This window comes from Cavia porcellus, unplaced genomic scaffold, assembly GCF_034190915.1.
Source record: "Cavia porcellus strain 051 isolate PalLab524CR breed Dunkin Hartley unplaced genomic scaffold, mCavPor4.1 scaffold_25, whole genome shotgun sequence".
NCBI lineage: Eukaryota > Metazoa > Chordata > Mammalia > Rodentia > Caviidae > Cavia > Cavia porcellus.
In genome coordinates, this window is record NW_026947508.1 from 7,649,906 (window position 1) to 7,671,385 (window position 21,480).

Genomic DNA, 21,480 nt, shown 5'->3' on the forward strand with positions numbered 1-21,480 from the left:
CTCCAGAGGGGGAGATGGATGCTGCTCATTCTCCAGGAGAAGCTTGTCTCACTGGCTCCCTGGCTTGTACTCAACTGGCTCCCTGGCTTGTACTCAACTGTTCTCACTGTTGGAGGAGCTGGGGACCTCACTGTGACTGAGGATGGCTGTGGTACTTTTCAGGGCAGCCCTGGTCCTTATTTTGAGCATCACTTCCTGGCTCCAGTGCAGAACCCTCAACTCACCAGCACAGATCCTTCACCCCACTAGCACAGACTTTCTAGTTTCCACCGCTGACCTTTGGGCCTTCCCAGTGCAGATCCATAAAACAGACTTGCATGAGGCACTGCTGTGAACTCGAGGCCTCCAGCTGGACTTGTGGGAGGCATTGTCATGGGCTCTAGGTCTTCAGCTGGACTCAAGCAGGTCATTGCTGTGGGATCCAGGTCCTCGGCTGGATTTTCTAGGTCTTTAGTATTGTGGACAGATTTCCGTATTTAACTCTGGGTGACCATCATGAAAAATGCTATAAATTCTGTGTCCTGTATGTAATTGTTCTCCTGTAACCCCTGACCACAACACATAGTTTGTCTACCCTTTTTGCTAAATCCTTTAGCAAAATTATATATTTTAAAGACTTTGTCTGCTAGTCCCAACATCCGGAGTGAATAGAATTTGCTACCATTGAGTGTTTTGCCCTCTTATTTATGGGTCACATTTCTGTGTGTGTCTGATAATGGTATCATTATCCACTAGACATCCTGAACATAGTGGAAACTACTCTGGATTACAGTATGGTCCCCTAAAGAGTGTTGAACCTTTTTTATTTTTCTAAAAGACAAATAACTGGTAGGTTATCATGATTTTAAGGATCAATTTTAGACTTTGTTAAGGTGGTTTTATTTCAGTTTTACTGTCTAGAAGGAAGCCCTTACTCCCAGAGTTTTGCTTCTGAATTCTTTCTAGATATCTCTGTGATTCCCTATTTGTGTCACCTGTGCCACAAATTCGAGCTGGCTTGGCAGCCACACATTCTGAACTGCTCTCCATCTGGGGGACTGTGGCTTTCCGCTTGGACTCCTCTTCCTGGGTCACAGTTCAGACATCGCCCCCGGGCAGAGAGCCATGGCACGTGAGAGCTCAGCCTCATAATTATTTCACAGATTTTGCCCACTGTTATTCTTTGTAATGGTACCAAAGTTTATTTGAAAAAGTAAAAGTGAAGAGTTAAGGCGGGCTGTCAGGAGGAAAGCCTCTTTTATGATCATTTTATGACAGGCAGATAAATCTAGTACCAGCAAGTCTACTATGAACAGAATAAGAAATTTCTCCTCTGTTCCTTTTCCAGTGAAGCTTTTATTCCCCATAATTCCGCCTTTCCAAGGCCATCGGTGACCTCACATTGCCAGCTCTGGCGGCTCCCATCAGGAGGCCTCCCTCACCTGGCTTACCCCCCCACCGCCTTCACCCCAGTGCCTGCTTAGGCTCCACCTCCCTGGCCTCCAGCTGTCGGGGAGCCTCAGAGTTTCCCAGCAGCTCCCTCCTGGCCAGCCTCAGTGCTCTATGTCGCTGTGGTTTCTAAAACGCTGTCTCTGGCCCGGCTCTCTGCCCTGCAATCCAGACTTGGAGCTCCAACTGCCTTCTCAGCGTCTCTGCTTGCAGGAAAGCACCCCAGACTTACTTCGTCCCAAACTGAACGTCTGGGCTTTTTTCTTCCCACGTCACGTCTCCTGCCCCTCGCCTGCTCTCCCAGGCCCAAAGCGGCGGTGGCCTCATCCTCGAAATCCCTTTCACTTGAACTTCGAATCCAGTCCATGGGGAAATCTCGTTGGCTCAAGCTTGGGAAGCCACTGGCCAGCAGCACCTCTGCCTGGTCACAATGGCAGCCTCCTCCCTGGGTTCCTGGCTTCCGCTATTACCCTCTGCGTCTGTCAGGGCCACAACAGGACGTAGAGGAGCTGTGTCCTGGCACAGAGCATGGGACTGTGCAGTGGAGTCAGAGGGGTGGATTATAAGAGATCAAGGATGTAAGAAAGAGATGGCAAAGTACCCCATTGTCACCCCTCCGCGATGGGGCTGGGGGACAGACAGACCATGTATGTCGGGATAAACTGTAGAGGGCGCAGTCTCCCACCTCTACCCCACCCCAGAGGCTTCTGACCCAGGAGAGGGGGAGCGGGTTGCATTGCTCTCTGTGGCAGGAGGTGTCCCAATGGCCCAAAGGGACCGTGGCTCACACTGAATCCGCCTGGGCCCCAGCCTTGCTTTAGCGTAGGGCAGAAGCTGTTCTGTGCCAGTTTGACTGAAACCAACTGATGGCCAGCCCAGCACCTCCCACCCGAGTCACTAGGGTGTCAGCTGTCTACCCTGTGGGTAAGGCCTCATGCAGAGGCCGCACAGACGGGAAGAGGCCCTCAGGCCTTATGAGGGGGCAGAATGACCCAGTCGCCCCAGCAAACCCAGTGAGCCCATCTTCTCTGTGTCCCCACAAGGTCCCTGGGTATAAGCCTGGGCCATCGGGCCCCTCTTCAGCCTCACTGAGTCCCAGCTGATTACTGAAGCTGAGCTCAGGCACCAGCAGACCCCAAAGTGATAATCAGATGTTTGACTGTGAACCTCTGGGGTGATTGGTACAGAAACCCTGATATTTGCACAGCCGGCCAGGGCTGGAGCCCAGGTGCAGTGGCTGGGGTTGGGCGTCTGTGGCTATAGACACCCCAGCTCCTCCTGCAGGGAAGCCCCGATGTCGCAGTGAGGCGGATGCACCGCTGGCTTCACAGGAGCCTGTGTTGCCCCTTGGCCGGAGGCTGTGCTCGCTGGTGAGTCTCCATTCCTCTTCTTGATTGGCACTTTAATGAGGGCAGAAGGGGTGACCCCCTGCCAGGGGGCCAGTTCATGCCCCGTTTATCTCACAGCCCGAGTCAGACTAAAACAACACTGCAGGCCGAGCGGCCAGGAGCCGGGGGGCCCTGGAGCCCCCACCCGGAGTGATGGATTGAGTGACCGCCGAGAGTTGGCAGCTGAAGTGTGTGGTGGCTGCATGGACCTGTCAGCGTGCAACAAAGCAGCCAGAGCCACCGCTGGCCAAACTGCTCGGCTCCCCAGGGGTCCCCAGGGCTGCCCCCTTCCCTGGCTTCCCCCAGCCCCTGGCCAAGGTTCCAGAGACAGGCTGGGGACGCTCCAAGGGGGTGAGACCATTTCTGGGGTCCTGGAGGGCCTGCGGGGTGGAGTGGGGGTATCAGGAGCTCAGCACCTGCAGGCAGAGCAGGGATGAAAATTCGGGCTTCCTGGGCCTGGACCCTGTTCTCACCAGGCGCCCTTTATTGCGCAGATTCCTCCAGCAATCTGGAGGGTCCCAGCCAGGCTTTCATATGCTGTGCACCCTTGAGTGAGTTAGTCAACCCTTCTGACCCTTTGAGTCCTCCTCTGTAAGAGGCAGAGGTAGTGGTGCATGCCTGTAATCCCAGCATTCCCGAAGACTGAGGCAGAAGGGTCCCAAGTAAGTCCTGCTGGGGCAATCTATTGAGATCCTAACTCAAAAATAAAATGTAATCTGGGCCTGTAGCTCAATGTGAAGGAGAGAGAGAAAGAGAGGACTGGCTTCTGTTTCCATCACCTGATTCTTCGGAGGAAGACCTGCTGGTGAAAGCTCCTCTATTAGAATGCAGGTTTGCACAAGCCAGGCTAGGCCTCAGTTTACCTGTTGGCGCTGACTTTCCCTTTAGCACCCCATGCCTGTGTTGGCTGCCTCCCTAAGGAGCCACTGGTGGCAAACCCTGCTCCTCATTCACCACCAGGAGCTGTCACCAGATACCCCACTTCTGGTACCATATCCTGGAGCTGTGGACAGACACCATTTGAGACATGGAGAAACTGAGGCTCAGAGAGACAAACCTGCCCCAACCTCGCAGAGAATAGAGACAGACTGGGGATCATAGTAGTCCTTGTAGCCGTTCCCAAGGCACTGAGTTATGGGCTGGAATTTCCCCTCCAGGTCTGTGGGAGCCGGGACAGTTCAGCAGTCCCAGAGGCAAAGAGCCAGTGTGGTCACGGTGGCCGTCATTCTCCTGGCCATCCCCATATCACAGTGTGAACTTGAACTCAGGCCACTCCATGCACCTCACAGGAAGCAGGGAACCCCAGCCAGCTCCAGCTCCGAGGAGTCCCAGGTCTGGGGTCCTGCACCCGGGACCCACTGGTCACAGAAACCCTGCTGCTCGGTCCTCAGAGCTGGGCAGAGGGCACACAGAGAAGCATGTCAAATGGCTCCTTAGGTCCCAGGGCCCTCTGGGGCCTGACGTTGCCTGGCCTCCAGGGACGGGAGGGGCGGGAGACTTCACCTCCCCGTGAACTCCCGGAGGGCAGGAGGCCAGGCCCTGCTGGGGTCAGAGAAAGTAGCAGCTCCTCGGTGGGGCTCCCCAGACAAAAGAGGACCTGGGAGGGTGGGGCCCTGGCAGCCCAGGCCTCCAAGTGGGGGTTAAACTCCAAACTCTGATCTGCCAAACTAAGCGAGACCCAGTTTTGGCCTAGAGTACAGAGCAGGAAGATGGCAAGTCTGAGGTCAGCTGTGCCACTTACTAAGACCGGGTCTCAAAATAAAAAATAAAAGGGGGCGGGGATATAGCTCAGGGAGAAGACCCCGGGCTCAATTAAAAAAAACAATCCTTCTTCACATAGTAGCTCTGATCACCCTTCAAGTACCTCTCCAATGTCACTTCCCCTGGCCCTGGGTTCCTCAACCAGAAGAGCCCTGGACACACGCCTGCGCAGGCCACACACGTCTGTGCCCCATGGTGAGCTGCCGTCGTGCTGTCGAGAGTTCCAAGCCCCAGCAGAGTGGCACGTGGCACTCAGCACACACCCCAGAGGCCATCATGGCCCGGGTATCCTCCTGCACTCATGACACCCCGGTGGACTGTCTGTCTTATTCCTGCCATGTCCTAGACTGAGTCTTAGCCCCCCCGGTGGCTCTTGATGGGTACTTGACAAATAGATTTGCTAAAAGTAACAACAACAAAAAAGGAAAAACAGTGATAATCACAGCTCTAAATCAAGAAAACTGACCCCAATACAAATCCAAGGCAAGACAGCCCAGCACTCTGGGAGGCTGAGGCAGCCTCCCAGGGTCACAAATTCAAGTCCAGCCTGGGCAACTTATGACTTAGTGAGACTTTGTCTCAAAAAACAAAAAACAAAAAAACAAGGCTGGAAATATAGTGCAGTGTGAATGTCCTGAGTTTGAAACCTAAAACTGGAAAAAAACAAAAACAAAAATAAAAAGTGAATGAGGAGATTCTGTGTTATTTTGTCTCAAAAGAATTATCCCCATGCTTCAGTGAACTGGGTTTTCAGGAGCCAGAGCGTCCAGGAAAGTGGACCAGCCCAGCACAAAATCAATCACATTTCTCTGACGGGCCAGTCCCCAGCCTGGGCGCTGCTGGGTCTCAGTGTGCACACATGGGGCATCTCAGGGAGAGGAACAGATATCAAAGGCCACACATTTTCCAAGGTGCTAAGTTTTGTGAGCCAAGTGAAATGTTAGGAAGCAGGAGGCAAACAAAACAATGCTTCAGGTATGTTAAGGAGCCCATTGAAAGAAAAAAGAAAAAAAATCACGCTTCTGATATATGTGACTAAGAGAGCTAAAAGGATTATGTACATTTAGAGTCGTTAGAGCCGGGCAGTTGGCAGTTGCGGAATGCTTACCTGTGTGAGACACTGTGTTAAGAATTTGATGTCTCATTTACTTGTGGGAATACAAGGCAGTCCAGTCAACACGTGCGGTCTGGTGTCTGTCCCATGTCCCTATTTTTTCTCTATTATCAGTGAAAGTCTCTGATGCTTTTGTTTGCCCTGGAAAACTCTTACATTCCTGCCTTTGTTAACTCTCTCCAGCCAAACAGTTGCTGCAGGTGTAATCCATGCATCCAAGTGCCAGAGGACGGAAAAACCATGCATCCGATAATTGGCTCTCGGGTACAGTTCAATTATTTTTGAGTTCCCTTGGTTCTGCAAATATGGTAATTATTACTGTGTGTTCAAGACACTCCTATAAGACTCATTTAGGGTAGTTCTAACAGAGACTGGAAATCTGAAAATTTATTGTGAGCTCTTCAGTCAAAGACCACGTTTTATTTTGGTAGTTGTAAATCACTGCTGCAGAGGCTGGGGTGTAGCTCAGCAGGAGACGGTGGCCCTCGCGTGTGCAGAGCCCTGGGTTCCATGTCCAGTAAGGCGAGCACATGCACACACACATGCATGGAAAGGAGAGGGAGGAAAAGGAAACAGGAATGCAACCACAGCTCCTAAAAATAGCTCTTGTTCTAGCCCCACTTTGGAATTCAAGCCAAAGAAAAAGTTTAAAAGCTGGAAAAAGCCAGAATCATTAAAACGTACATGGGAACTGGCTACGGTGGCACACACCTGTCATTTGCATACTCGGGAGGCTGGGATCGGAGGTTCACAGTCAGCTGGAATAGTTTACCACTCTATCCAGACCCTGTCTCAAAATAAAAAATTTAAAGAGGGCTGGAGATGTAGCCCAGCCCTGCAAAAGCCCCGGGTTCAACCCCCAGTACCCAGTAAATAAATAATAAATAAGTACTCACAGCAACATTGTTATCAATGGCAAAGAAACACACCTGGGAGAAAACTCAGACAACCTGTTAGCAAAAGAGCTTTGGCAAGATACGGTAAAACCACCTGAAGGAACAGTCTAAGTGATGTTGAAAAGAATTTTGAACTATTGTGAAAATACCGAATTAAAACATCTATTTGCGTTAGCCAGGCCATCCAGATTTGCCTGCCCTGAGCGGGGTCGTGGGGCTCTCGGGGGTCACAGCTTGCAGGCACGGAGGGAAATACTGCTTGCCTGGGAGGCGGCGGGGGCCCAAGGCGGCTTTTTTTCTTTTCTTTTCTTCTCCTCTTTGTCACGCCACCTTCTTTTCCACCGTGCTGGACACATATTCGAAAACAATGAACCCATGGGTGGACCATCTGCTCCGGGAAGCCCCTGGCCGGGGAGCTGTGGGAAAAACAGGAAGCAGGAAGGTCACGGTCCCCAGGGGAAATCCCACTGCTGGACGACTGGGCTCCAGAGGACTTGTCTCTCGGGGGAGGGGACGCGCAGGGCCGGGGTGACCCGGTTTACATGGTCAGCTGTCTCAGAAGGGTCACGCCAGTTAAAAACGGGGCTGCTTTCTACCCTCCTGGTTTGCTTTTGTTCGTCCAGTCAGTGCATCCGATGGGCACACTCTCTGGACGGCCTCGGCAGCCCTCAGTCCCTACTGGCCTGTTGAGTGAATGAACACCAGGCCACCCACTTCTGGTGCTGCCTCGTACCCTGTCTGGGTCATGTCCCTTGACCCAACCTGGATCAGCCACGTCTTTGGGTCGTGGATCCTTTCAGAGCACCAGCAGGCTGGGCAGTCATGGGTAGACCAGATGGCTACGGGGGGCACAGCCAGTGAGTGACCAGATCCAGAGACCTCCAGCTCTTCTGCGGATCCTCCTTTCCTCCTGGGGAATCCCTGACCCTTGTGTCCTCTTCCGGCACGTGCTCAGTGGCTTGAAGACTTGAGAGGCTGTTGCCCTCGGTGGCACCTGGCAGTGAGTAGGGGCTGCCAGTTGCCACTGGAAGCCCTCTCTGAAGATGCCCCAAGGTGGCTCCAACTGGGGGTCTTGCTAGGGACCCACCCCAAACCTCCAGGGCCAATGCCAAGTAGGATGACTTAGGTCTTCTACCAGGGAAGCCTTCTTCCCTTACAAGGGCAGAGACCAGCGGGGGAGAGGGGAGAGGACCCCAACTCTGCCAGGCGTGACCTTTGTGCTGGTCCAAGCCCTGTGTCTCTAGCTGTGGTGACACCAGGCCTGGGCCCCGCACTCTCAGACTCCCACCTGGGCTGTGGTGCAGGGCTGGGGAAGCAGCAGGTGACAATCCCCCGGGAGTTACAGCTGTGGGGTGGGATCCGCCGCCACCACCTGAGAGTGGGTGAGGAGCAGGTTAGCTGGGTGAAAAGTTCACGATGAGGGGAGCTGTCTGTTTCCCTCGCTTAATTTATCCACTATTTGGCTAACCTTGCTCTGAACCCAGGCCCGAGACCCCTCTCCGTGCTCCCCCGCCTCCCCACTGGGCTTCCGAGCCACCACTGGCCCTCCCGCCGCCCTCGCCGCAGGGCAGGGGACACGCTGGCCTTGAAGAGGCCGGGACCCTCGGCCCCCGGGGGACAGACGGGCTGCCCGGCCAGGTTGTTATTTATGACCCGAGCCCTCTTCCATTCCCAGTAACCAAAATAAAGTCCGGTTGCCGGCCAGGTCCAGGCCTCCAGGGCCTCAGGAGGAGCCCCACCCGTGGCGCCTTCGCCAAATACACAGCCGCGCTGGAGACGGTGACCTTTCCTTCAGGAGCCATCTGTCATCCCGGCCTCAGGCGGGACCTGGACACATGGCCCGTGGGTAGCGGCGGGGCAGGCCAGCCTCCTTCCCTGGCCCCGCGATGGCCCCTGGGCCGTCCTCCGTCCTTGACCGCTCAGGTTGGTCCTGTACCTCTCCTCCGCACAGCTGACCTTCTTCCAACTCTGTCACAGGATGCGAGTGGAGGGGAGGGGACTGTCCCACATCCGTGACCCACCGTTGTCCTGCAGGGTCCCTGGCTGTTCAGGGCGCCCGACACATGTGACTCCCTATAGTCCAGGCACCGAGAGCCCCCGTCATGGTGGAGGAGACTGGCTGGTGTGGGGGTAAGTGTTCCTTCTTCAGTCTCCAAGTTGTTGGTGATCTTGAAGCCAGTGCTCTGTGCAACCCAACCCATTTTCCTGGTCTCGCTTTGTAAGCTTTCACTGAAACCTTTTTGGCACCCATCAAAGTCACACGTGTTCCCAGCAACCAGAGAAACACAGAGATACATAAAGGGTGCGTCATCCTGCCTGTCCCTGGCCGGCCCCCACCCCTGCATGTTCCACAGGACCTTTCTCAGGCGTCTCCAGATGTAAGAATGTGAGGGCCCTTGGGCTCCTGCATAGACAGGCCTGGCTTTTCTGTGTGCGTGTGACGATGACAGGGACCTGGGGTGCATGTCCCTCAGTTTTTTCCAGTGGTGACATGACCCACAGCAGTCCCGGGTGGAAGGCGTCCCAGTCACTCTTCCTCAAAGCTGCCTTGTCACCCTGGTTTGGATGGACACAGTTATTCTGCTTGCTTATTTTTGTAGTGAGGTAGGACAGACAGACAATCCCAAGGGCATGGCTTAGCTGGTGCTGCATGTGTGTATCCCACGCAAGATCGAAGTGCTGTTTCCAGCCCCTGAGGACTGGTGTACACTCCTGTAATCCCAGGCCTTGGGGAAGCTGAGCTGGAGGCTGGAGGTTTAAACCCAGCCTAGGCTATATAGCAACTTTACGAAATCCTGTCTCGGAATAAAAATAATTATAAAAGCAGGGCGTGTAGCTTAGTATAAAGGCCCTAGGTAGATCTTTGATACCAAAAACAAAACAAAACAAAAAATAGATTCCCACCCTGTCCCCAAAATAATCACTAGCACACCCCTCTTTCTGCCATTGCACCTTTTGGAGGTCTGTGTGAATCGTGTCTTACAGAGCGAAATTTTGCTTCATATAATGGTTGCGAATCTCTCTATGTTGTTGCCTGTGGTGGGAATCCCTTCATTTTCAGTGCTGTATAGTGCTCTGATGTATACATATTCACCATAATTAATCCATCCTACAGTTGGTGAAATGTGCATGGCTTTCCCTGCAGGCTCCCACTCTTCTTTAGAACCCTCGTTAGCTGAGCCAGGCCAGAAAGAACTTTCCAAGCCCTGGTGGGGAGCTCTAAGCTTTATCCTGTGGGCAGTGGGGTGCCACTGGAGGTTCTAGGCAGGGAGTGGTGTGGTCACTTCTGTGTTGTGGGAAGGCCTCCTGGCTGTGTGGTGTGACATCTGCAGGGCCGGACTCTGTGCTTGCAGACTGCCTTGGAGATGCAAAGTCCAGCCTTGGTGGAGGGTGCGGGGATGGTGGGAGCCCTAGAAGACAGAAGGGAAGAACAGAAGGGGTGGCTGGAGGTGCAGCCAGGGGCTCTGCATTTTCCAGATGTGGCCCCCTGGTGTCCAGGAGGCTAGACGTGGTGCCTTGTCATAGCACCCCATTGAGGCAGTGAGTAGGCTCGGCCTCCCCTGCTCTGCCCAGGGCCAGGCCTGCAGCTCCTCCACCTGGCCTGGTCCTTTGTGATGCACATAGACTCCGGCCTCCTGCGCAGTCCCCAAAGTGAGAAGATGCTCCTGCTCTTGCCCAGACCTTGGGCCCCACCCCCATCCTCAGCTGCCAGGCATGAGGACGCTCTTCTGTCTGTAGGAACCATCCTGCTTGCCCTGGAGCGGGCAGAGGCCCCCACTCAGTGCCCCCACACAGGGGAGCCACCTTGTTTCCTGCCCTGCATCCACTGTTGGGGTCTGTCCTTCGGCTCCAGCCGCTTCTCAGCCCCGGCACGCCTGCTCCAACCACCTGATTCCCCCTGGATAGTGATCATGTTCCTCCACTGGACTTGGAATCTTTGACTCTGGAACGACCTTTCTAATGTCTGATCATGGCTTGGTTTGGTCCTAACACCTCCTGCCTCCCTCCTAGGAACCACTGTCCTCTAAGGCTTGGTGTCCAGAGTCCCCAGTGGCCCAGGCCTCCCTCGTGCTGTTCTGCCTTCTTCTGTCCCTCCCTGAGAGCCCTGCCTGGCCCTCACCCCTTCTGGCTGTCATTTCAGGAGGCAGTGCCCCCCCTAACCGAAGACCTGGCGAGGACAAGTCCCTGCCTATCTATATCAGCGACACCAAATGAGCCCAGCAAATCAGGCACCCATGCTAAGAGTTCTAGATTCCTCCACCCCAGGGCCTTGGTACCTGGCTCTCAGAGGACACAGCAAGCCCCAGATGGCCTCAGGCTCCTGCTGGGCAGGGGTTCCTGACACCACATGGGGACAAAAAGGTTTTAGAATCAACTCCACCTCCTGAGCCACCAGTCTCCCTCCACAGCTGTGGAGAGGTGGGCAGGCTACTTTCATTCCTGCCAGGCAGGCAGAGGCAGGGGTAGATGGCGGAGGCATGGGACATGTCCCCTCCCCACCTTGGGGCAGCCCGTGATAGACTGCCAGAGAGGGTAGGTCACTGCCAGGCACCACGCTGCCAACTGCCCACCAGGGTGCCAGTCAGGAGGGGCTAGTAGTCAGGAGGGGCTAGTGGTCAGGAGCAGGGCTGCCAACTGTCTATCACCATCCCGGCCAAGTGTCCGTCAGCAGAGGACAAGTTCTGGGAGCTCAGTGCTGCCTGTCAGGACACCGGCCAACTGTCACTCAGAAAGCCCAGTGGCAAGGCAGAGAGTTCACCAAGGATCACTCTAGTGACAGCTGTGTTTGCCACCCAGCAATCCCTCACTCTTCTCTGGCGAAGGTGCCCCACTGGACTTTTGGGGGCCCCTTTCAGTCTGATTCCTTCATCCTCCCCGGCTTAGTCTGTAGGTCAGCCGGGATGGTTCCCTACGGCTGCAGGGGCAGTCTGGGCTCGACCATCAGAGCTCTGATTCCCTGGCCGCTGCGATTGGTTTATGTGTGGGAAAGTTACTGGATGGAGAGTGCCTGGGGCTTTTTTCTAGATTCTTGGTGTCCGGAGAAAAAACTGGACAAGATGCATAGCAAATGCGGGGAGTGTTAAAGGGAAGAAAGAAATTGGCTCTGCAGAATGACAGCCAGCTGGTGAAAAGGCTCACAGTGGCCCCAAGGATAAGGGAAAAAGTCTTTTTATTCAAAGTCCCTGGGTTCACTGTCTTTCATGCAAATGAGGGATTGGGAAAGTCATCCTATCAAACACCACTTGGCTTCACATCCATTTGAGAGCTGTTATTAAAAAAATCCATTTGACTTTTCTGTTGTATGTAAATGAAGCATAGAAGTAGCGTCATTTGATTGGTTGTGCCTATATGCAAATGAGGGATTGAAAAGAGCGTCTTCTGATTGGACCTGTGAACAGCTCCGGATTCAAATGAAAGATTGGACACTGCAAGTTTCTCCTTGGTGCAAGGTATTTCTCCCTCCCCTCAGGAGTGCCCCTCACTCTTGCTTTTAGACCCGTGACCAACCCATCACCAATCAGAACTAGTTCTGAGTGACTAGAGTCTTTCTGTTTCTGTCACCCTGGAACCTGGCAGCTCCGCACCCAGAGAACAAGGGGTCAGAAGGAAGGCAGTGCCGAAGATATGAAATGAAGGGCAGAGAAAGAGAAATTCCTGCCAGGTGGTGGAATCCGGCTTGTACCCTGGATCTAGTTATACCGGAAACCAGTTACCTCTGGGCTTTGCTTCCCCCATTGGGCCAAGCAAAAATGTTTGCGATAGAAGCAGTGGTCACCCAGGACTGGGGCCAGCTCTTGTCTGAGGCTGGGAGTGTTTCTCAAGCAACTTCCTAGGGAACAGGCTAGACAGGCTGACCCCGGCTCTGCCGCCCCTGCCCTGGCTGCTGAGTGTGACTGTGACTTTGATAAGCAGAGCAGAGATGTGGGCTCGGCTCCATGGGATGGGGGCAGCAGAGGGTAGCTGGAGCCCGCAGCGAGACCCTGGGATCCAGTGGCAATGGCAGCTGCCATGGCAGCTGGGCCTCACCAGCCGCCCTGTGGTCAGACTTGGAGGCTGTGGCCTGGCAGCTTCTCTGGCGTCTGCCTAGTTCTTGGGTCTGGTTTAAGCTCCTTGTATTCTGCTACACAGTGAGCCAGTGGCTGCTACTGGGGTCCGGGACAAAGAAACCCACTAGGCCTTTATGCCCTTGGTGTAAGACAGCTGCCCGCAGCTCTAGGCTGGGAGTGTGAGCAGTTGGCTTCGGGCTGGCAAACTTCCACGCCGGGTGGGCATTCTGCAAAGGCAGCTTCTTTGACACACCCAGCAGAGTGCTGGTGTATTTTAGGGGCTCTGGGACTTGGCACTGCCTGGTCTGCCAAAGGGCCTGGTCTTGTGCTCCACCCTGAGGGCCTGAGGAAGGGGACTGCTCCCTCTCAGGGCCACAGTTAGGAGGCAGGGCTGAACCCAGGGAGCTCCTGGCTTTTGAAGGAGACACATATAGAAAGGCCTCCAGGGTCCACCCGACATCCACTGCCCTGGCCCACCCAGAGGTGGCAGAGCTGACAGCAGCAGTGACCTGGAGCCACCAGGAAGAGGCCTAGCTGGAGCTGGATAAAATAGTGATGGATTATGGCAAGAACTGGGTTTGTTCTCTTTACACAGCAGGCTTGGAAGGCCACAAAGCCAGGCGTTTAAGCCCAGGGTTTTGCAACCAGACTCTGAGGTTCAAACCCCACTCTACCAGTTACAGCTGGGAGCAAAGCCCTGGAAAGATTCCTTCGTCTGCCTGTGGCTCTGCTTCTTGTAAAGTGTTGGGAGGTTTTCAATCTTATACGCATATAGCTTACCGAGCACAGAGTGATTTATTACTTTTATTGTATAATAAATATATTTCCAAGATTTAGCTGTTACAAATTGTGCTGCTAAAGACATGGGTGCACATATATCACTGTGGTATGATGTTTTGAACTCTTCTGGGAAAATATCCAAAGGGGAAATAGCTGGGTCAAACGGAACCTCAAAGCCTAGTTTTTTTGAGGAATCTCCACACTGATTTTCATAATGGTTGCACCAGTCTCCACTTCCACCAAAGGTGAGAGAGGGTTCTTTTTCCCCACAGCGTTTGTTATGGTTGATTTCTTAATGATGGCCAGTCCTACATGGCAACTCAGCATTGTTTTAATTTGCATCTCTCACATAAGCAATGATGTTGCACATTATTTCATATATTTATTTGCTATTTTTTTGTACAGGGAATCGAACTCAGGACCTTGTGCTTGCCACGCAGGTGCTTGTGTCACTGAACTATATCCTTGGGCCTGAAACAACCCAAACGTCCATCAACCGAGGAATGGATAAGAAAAGATGTCATATTTTTTTATACAATAGAGTATTACTCAGCTATAAAGAAGGATAAACTTGAGACATTTACATGTGAGACCATACGCATAAGTGAAATAAATCATATTATTTTCCTTGTGAAAGAAGCTAAAAGGGTAAATAAGATCCAAAGTGTACAATAGATACTGAGAAATGGGAAGAAATTGTCCAAAAGGAAAGAGAAACTGTGGGATGGTGGAAAGGAGAAGGGAACAGGGGAAAAAAACCCCCATATATATATACATACACACACGCACACACACACAGAGTGGTTAAGATAGTTATACTATTAATTGCTATTGGTTCACTGAAAAGAAAGATTTGTGCTCATATTGTTTGATTAGTTTTCATGCCTATATCTTGTCATGTGAGCAACTGCTTTGAAGATAACAACATGCAATGTACTAACTACTGTTACTCTCCTACAAACTTGTTTTGAAGTTTTCTACCATTGTTTCTATTTTCTTTAAAAAATAAAATAAATATCAGCTTATTACTTGGTATTCATTGGCACTGAGCACACATCCCTTAATTTACCATGTGTATCGCACTCTTGATTTGCACAGCCACTCTGTGGAGCACAGGGCTCTTGGTCACATGCTACCGATGAGGAAACCCAGGCCAGGGAGGCTAAACCCAGGTTAAGGTGAAGCTGGAGTCAGGACTGGGGATCTCAGCCGGGTGTGACTGGCTCCAAGCACCACTGTCTTCCCCCTCCGCATGCTCCTTGGCTGCCAGCCGCCCTGGCCAGATTGGCTTCTCTCACCCAGCTCCCCAGCCAGTGTGGACAGGAAGCGAGCTGGGCTGGGCACGCAAGGAAGAGGAGGTTGGGCCAGCGCCCCGCCCGCCCGTGCAGCCCCAGCCATGAGGAATCCATCGTGGCCTTTGGGGGGGTTAGCCTGGCCTCATACTCAGCATGCCAGGGCTGCAGAGGGTCACATGCCCACAGCCATGTGACCTTCCCAGGCAAGCGGGATCCAGTTACATCGCAGCAGTGGCCCCAAGGAACAAACACAGCTTGTGTCTTCCTCCAAGTGCTTTATTTCCTTTGTCTTGTGAGCATTGAAAAATGAAAGGAATGATAAGGATTTGATAGAGGGGGGAGGCTGGAAAATTATACAGAACGTGGGTAAGTCCTCAAGAGGAAAGCGAGGACGAGTTTTCCAGCCAAGTCCAAAGACAGAGAAGCTCAGCTTGCAGGCCTGAGGTGTGTGAGGTCTCCTGGCTTCCTAGGTTCTCTTTGGTGGGGGGGACAAGGACCCCACAACCCAGTTCTGCCACCAGCCTCCTGTGGACGGACCACTATATTTCGCTGCCATTCGGTAATGCCAACTCCAACAGCGCTGGGTTGTTGCAAATAAATGATAAAGTATTTGTGGCCAGGGGCCTCTGGTGGGCGAACATTTAGCTCCTCTGGGGACATCAGGCAATGTCGGGAAACTTTTTTGGTTGCCACACTGGGGAAGGAAACTGGAGAGCACAGAGCAGGGAAATCATGTGGTGCCCAAGATGCCCTCCCAGAGAAAGCTCCCGTCCAGAGACCCCAGGGGATGCAGGTGAGGCCGTGTTGGTGTGGTCTCAAGTGCTGAGCGTATGTGGGAAGGTGGGCGGAGAGCCAGGTGCCCCAGCAGGAAGGCAGGGCTTCCATGGCAGCCGCCTCTGGAGAATGATCAGCTGTCCTCCTCCAGATAGCCCAGGCTTATAACCCCTGCTCTCAGGAAGGGTCTGATCCAGGTGGAGAGAGACGGACAGACAGACAGCCAGACAGCCAGACGAAGCAAGCAGTTAAGCAAGCAATACTGGTTTCAAATCTTCCCTGAGGATGTTGAATGGAGTGAGGTCTGGACACAGAGGGGCCTTGGCATCCTGCTAAGCGGGAGAAGCCATCGCTAAGGGCCACCTGCTGAGTGACTGGATTGCTACAAAATGCCCAGGAAGGCAGATCCATGGACAGAGTGCTGCCCTGGCTGAAAGAGTGGAGGAAAAAGGCAGAGAGACCGCTAAAGGCTGCAGAATTTCTTTCTGGGCCAATGAGAACGGTGGTGCTGCCTGACTCAGTCATATGCTACACGCCACGGGGGCACACGCTTGAATGGGCGAGCCAGGAGCTATGTGACCTACATCTTGATAAAGCTAACAGTCACACTAATAATGCATAAGAATGCCCACGCCACCATGGTCAGGTGAGACATCAGCAGATGCCATTGTAGGGGGAGAGAGGGACCACGTTCCAGGCTGAGGGGACAGGACACTGTGTGCAGAGCCCCCAGCTACATCCTGCAAGGGGATGTGGCTGCCTGCAGCGTGGAGTGGGAGCTGGGGGAAAGGTGGCAGAGAGGACTGGGCAGCGACCTTGTGACCTGGCCTCTACACTCAGGATACCCCAGAAATATTTCCTCCCAGCTGCCCGGCGCTTGGGCGGATCGGCTGGCTTCCACATACTGGGTAAGTGGATTTGCAATATTTCTCATTATTCCTTTCAGGAGTGTTCTCAGACCCCGCGGGGAAGCGTGGGCAGGGGCAGGGTGCCAAGGAGCGCGTGGTAATTCAACCCAGAGAAGTTTCGACCTCTACCACCCCAGGGTCATGCAGCTGCGCTCTGGCCAGCCAGCCTCCTGGGCTGGCCCAAGCCACCCTGCAGCCACATCCATTGCCACCTGGTTTGGGACGAGGTCTCTTTGTGGTCTCTGCTCCGAAGCCCCCGTCCACCTTGAGGATCAGCCCGTTTCCAGGGCAGCTTCAGAGCAGGGTGATGCTGACTTTCCTCACCGTCCTTCTGGGGAATTTCATGTTTCCCACACCATGGAAAGACGTGAGTGCCAAGAAATGGTCCGGAGCTGACAATGGCGGGAGATGACAGAGACTGTCCTGGAAATGTCCCACCACGTGAGCGCTGGGCCCTGCCCGGGAGGGCAGCAGCCTTTGTTCCCTGGAAGCTCCCTGCTGGGAGGCACTTGGCACTGCCTCCCCTGGGGTCACCCTCTTGCGCACTCCCCCATCAGTGTTAGGGTCTTCGGAGCCACAGCTGCATTCCCCCACCATGATCACAAGGGAGCCCGTGCCTGGAAGGGTGCTGCCACCACAGGCCCGGCCAAGACGGTGACCCAGGAGCCCCGAGTGGCTGCTGGAGCTGTGGGAGCCACCAGCATCCTGACATCCCCAAGGGCACACAGAGCTTTCTAGGCCAGATTTGTCCTGGAGGCAGGAGAGCATCAACATCACCCCCACTCTGCAGGTGGGGAGAGGTGACATCACACAGAGGAGGTGGCACAGCCCAGATTGGAACTCAGCTGGTGGATTCCTCCCCCAGATGCCAGGGCTTCCTGTCCCTTGGGGAACCTCCTGGCCTCAGGGAGGGTCTGTGAGAGCCTGGGCACTTAGGTGGGCCTGCTGGGGATTTGGGGGACAGAGGTCTCAGAGGGTGGGGGATCTGGACCTGGACAGATGGGGGCAGCGGCTCCCGGGCCCAGGAGGAATGAACTCTGGCCCCCAGCAGGCAGCCCTCAGTTTATGCAGTTTATGTGTGTCAAGGAATATTTGTAAATCAATCAGGATGACAGCTCTTCCTTCCTTCCTTCCTTCCTTCCTTCCTTCCTTCCTTCCTTCCTTCCTTCCTTGCTTCCCGCAGGGACATCTGTCACCTCCCGGCCTTGGCTGAAGTGAGGGGGTACTGTGGACTCCTCCTCACAAACATGGATCTCTGGGCTGTTACCCACATCCCCAGGAGTGGGAGGGTGGGCCTCTAGCTGGTCCGTCCCTACTGCTCAGTGTACAGGTGAGGTGACCTGGCTTCTCTTTCTATCCCCCATCAGACTGGGAGGTCCCCAAGGGCAAAGACTGCTTCCCCATCAGTTGGGGCTCTGGGTTGGGGAGCAGTGTGGGTGGGGAGGAGCTAGGGCTGAGGCCTGGCAGAAGAAGAGAGCCAGCTTCTCAAAGCACCAGCCCCTGAGACTGGTGATGGCCCCAGGACTCAATTCCTGACCCCATGCCAGCCCAGATAGCCTGGTCCCCTGGAATGGAGCCAGAATGGGGCTTGGGTCTGGTGCCTCCTCGGGCTCAGCGCCCACCCCAGTCTGGCTCTCTCTGGAAGAACCTCAAGCATGGCAACTGGGTCATTTCCCAGGACCCAGGACTTCTTTTGTAGGGTTGGCATGCCCTGTCCTGTCCCTCGGGGGCTTGGCGCTTGTCACTCTCCTTCAGTCGGCCAAGCAAAGGGACAGAATTAGCTCTCCACTCTCATCCTCGAGGCTCTCCAAGCGGCCAAACCATCCCAGGGAGGGACCAGGATTCGGCCTCCTGGGAATGCGCCCAGGGCCTTTTCCCCTGGTTCCTCTGGGAAAAGATCCAGAAAGAGACTGAAGGCTCTTGGCACACACGGGTGGGACCGGGCCCTGCTGTGCCATCGAGAGAAGCCCCTGGGGCTCTGGCAACCCAAGAGATCCCACTGCGGCCAAAAGGGCGGTTTGGGCCCTCAGTGGGCCCTCGGGAAGGCTGGCTGGGCCTTGCTCCCTTCCCCTGTCCTTCGTTCCCCAGGGACTCTCACTGCATTCCTGCTCCAAAATTTCACGGAAACTTCGGAAGTCAGATCCTTTCCAAAGGGTCAGCCGGGAGCCAGAGCCCGAGCGCAGAAATCCATCAGCTGTTAGAAAGTCCATCAGCAGACATGACCCCCATCTGGTCTTCATCTGTCTCTGCCCACCAGGATGTGTCTACCCCCAGCTGCATTCTGGGAGAGCTGGTCACAGGCCACCTGCCCTGTGTGCCCACTTAACTGGACTTCCTTATGTGTGTGTGTGTGTGTGTGTGTGTGTGTGCGCGTGTGTTGGGGGGCAGGATAAAAGATAGGCAGGGGCAATCCCAGGAGACCCTTTGGGAGTCCCCCTACCATCCCCTTTGCTGACGCATGTCCTCAAGTCCTAAAGGAAATGACATGTCTGGGTTTAGCAGTTTGTCATTTGCCAGAGTCTGGTGAGTAGAGATGAGTTTAAATTCCTGACTAGACCAGGAACAGTGGCAAAGATCTGTAATCCCAGCTACTTGGGAGGCTGAGGCAGGAGGATTCCAGATTAAAGTCAGCCTGGGCCACAAAGCAAGACCTGGTCTCAAAATATAGAAAGGGCTGGGGATGTAGCCCAGTGGTACAGCGCCCCTGGATCCCTTCCCCAGGAGTGAGGAAAGGCAACAACAGCTCCGGACCGGCAAGCCTTCCTCCTGCCCTGTGGGCTTCTCACCTGTGAAAGAGGTTTGGTAATTCCCTCTGGCTTTCCCACTGTGAAGTGTGAGCCGACAGCCGCCACCTCAGGACGCTGCTCAGCACCCGCATGCGCTTCCCTCCATCCCCGGCGGCTGCAACTGTAACTTTTCCTCCTGCCATCTTCTCCCCTGGGCATGTGCAACACAGCCAAGCACTCTGCACAGCACCGCATTGAAGATTGTACTTTTTGCCGCCCCAAAGGCAGGTTTGTCACCTGACCTGCACTGGCCAATGAAATGTGAGCACGAGTGACATATTTTGTCTCTGGGCAGAAACTTGAAGAGGCAGTGAAGGTTCGCCAGAAGAATACCTACCTAAGCTACAAGACGTGGTCCTAGATAGAGGCCATTCATCAACCTGAGTCCTAGAGCGAAGACAGCACCAGACAGGCAGTCACTCTGTAGGTGCTCAGTAAACAGTGGCTAGGATCATGACGCGGTGTTTCTGCACCAGGCCCGATGTGAGGCGCACCTGGGCTGAGGGTCTAGGCTCGGCAGCGGCAGGGTTCAGCCTGAGGTTTGTGTGTCAGTGCAGGCTTATGCAACTCTGGGGGAGCTCCTCTGCTGAGTCAGAGGCCCGTGACCTTCTCCTCCCCTTTGGGGGAACCCTGCCTGCTCCCGCCACCCACCTGCAAGAACAGGCGCTGTTCCCCTCCCCCAGGGGTGGCGTGATAGAACCCGGGTCAGCAGAGAGGCCACACACAGGACACAGGACACAGGACACGGGCATCTGTGCCTACCACTTTGGGGCTAAGCCTGCATCACTTCCTTCTGCCACTCCACACCTTTCCCCTGCAGTCAGATGTGGCGAGGTACCCGAGGCACCTGTCGCATTGGGCTACAAGTTGTCACTGTTTGCTGATCCTTTCCGTGAGCCAGTTGGCATCTTGTGCTGGCATCCTGAAGGTTTTAACTTTTCTGCGGTGCTAGGTGCACAGCAGGGGCTCAATAAAGATGGGCTCTGCCGCCCTGAGCCGGTGGCCTGCTGTCTACAGCGGGGCTGGGGGGCTATGCAGGGAAGCCGCAGGCTGTGGGGAGGGCTTGAGGAGCAGGGAAGGAGCCGCTCTGAGCCTCAGAACCTGGCTCTTATTTCTCTCCAGATCGCTGTCGCCTTCCTTCCTCCTGGCAGCTGGGGACCGGGGTGGACCAGTTCTCTCCCAGTGGATGGGGACTTTTGTGCTTAGGACTGGCCCCTCCCAATTTGCCACCAAGGATTTGAACCAAGGAGCCTGCAAAAGCGATCGCTCTTTATTTTTCATTCCTGCTGTTCAACCAGTTTGCTCAAGCTGAAGATGAGCAGGCTCCGAAGGGGAAGGCGTAGCGTCTGGGACAGACCCTCCTGCAAACAGTCTATGCACACAGCTGAGGCTGGTTAGACTTGAGAAGCAACGTAACAATAAACTCTACAGAATTAGACATATACAGAAGTGTCAAGGTGGCTGCTGGCTGGATTCTTGCCCCGTGTAGAGGTCAGAGTTGTACCCATCAGTCCTGTGCAAAGGTCCTGGGGCTGACCTGAGGGGCTGAGAGTCTTTGCCTGGAGCAGGAACAGACCCACTTGCCCAGCAGTAACATGCCCACAGACAGGCATGGGTGTGTGCCCAGGTGCTGTGGGCCCCTCAGGCTCTGCGGCATGTCTCTGCCTCTTGCCTCTATGTCCGTCCTTTGAAAGTGTTCATGCAGGTATAGGTTCCTGAGAATCTGTGGATCTCCTCCATTGCAGCCTGTGGGAGGATGCTGGGGTGGGGAGAGAAAAGACACCTGTCATTATGGTGGAGAACAGTGGCTGGGTCCCTGGTGGCCACAGGAAACAGGGTAGTAGACTGATGGTCCCACAAACTCCTCTCTCTCTTGCCAGGTTGCACATCAAGTTCCCTATTATCCACGCCTTATTTGCCAGATGTTGGGCAGATGTGTTGCCCTGCCCTTAGATGTCCCATCCATCCAAGCTGTGAGCCAAATGAACCTGTGTACTCTATAAACCACTCAGTCTACGGCACTCAGTTATAGCAACGGAAAAGACTAAGACAGTATCAGAGATCAATCAACTCCACCCTTTGCTTCCTCAGCACGAAGACTTCCTATGTGGGGCTGAGAGAGGTCAGGGGCAATTTGAGTGTCACGTCCTCTGGGGCCTCATAGGCCTCTCCTGGGTGTCACCCAGAGCTCCTGGGTTTCCCTGCGATGATCTGGGGTCACCTTCACCAGTTCATCAGTCACATGACTGCCTTTGTGATAGACCATCTCTGATCCCTGGTCCCACAGAGCTGTGGTTCAGGGA

General features: G+C 54.3%; 1 protein-coding gene across 1 annotated transcript in view; it reads right to left on the minus strand.

The window, feature by feature from the left end:
* Nucleotides 1–20,426: 20,426 nt before the first annotated feature.
* Nucleotides 20,427–21,480, minus strand: part of Dhrs3 (dehydrogenase/reductase 3) — a 31,598-nt gene continuing 30,544 nt past the window's right edge. The window contains exon 6 of the mRNA XM_063235539.1: nucleotides 20,427–20,936. Coding sequence (XP_063091609.1) covers nucleotides 20,852–20,936 — 85 coding nt within the window. The 3' untranslated portion in view covers nucleotides 20,427–20,851. The remainder of the gene's footprint in view (nucleotides 20,937–21,480) is intronic.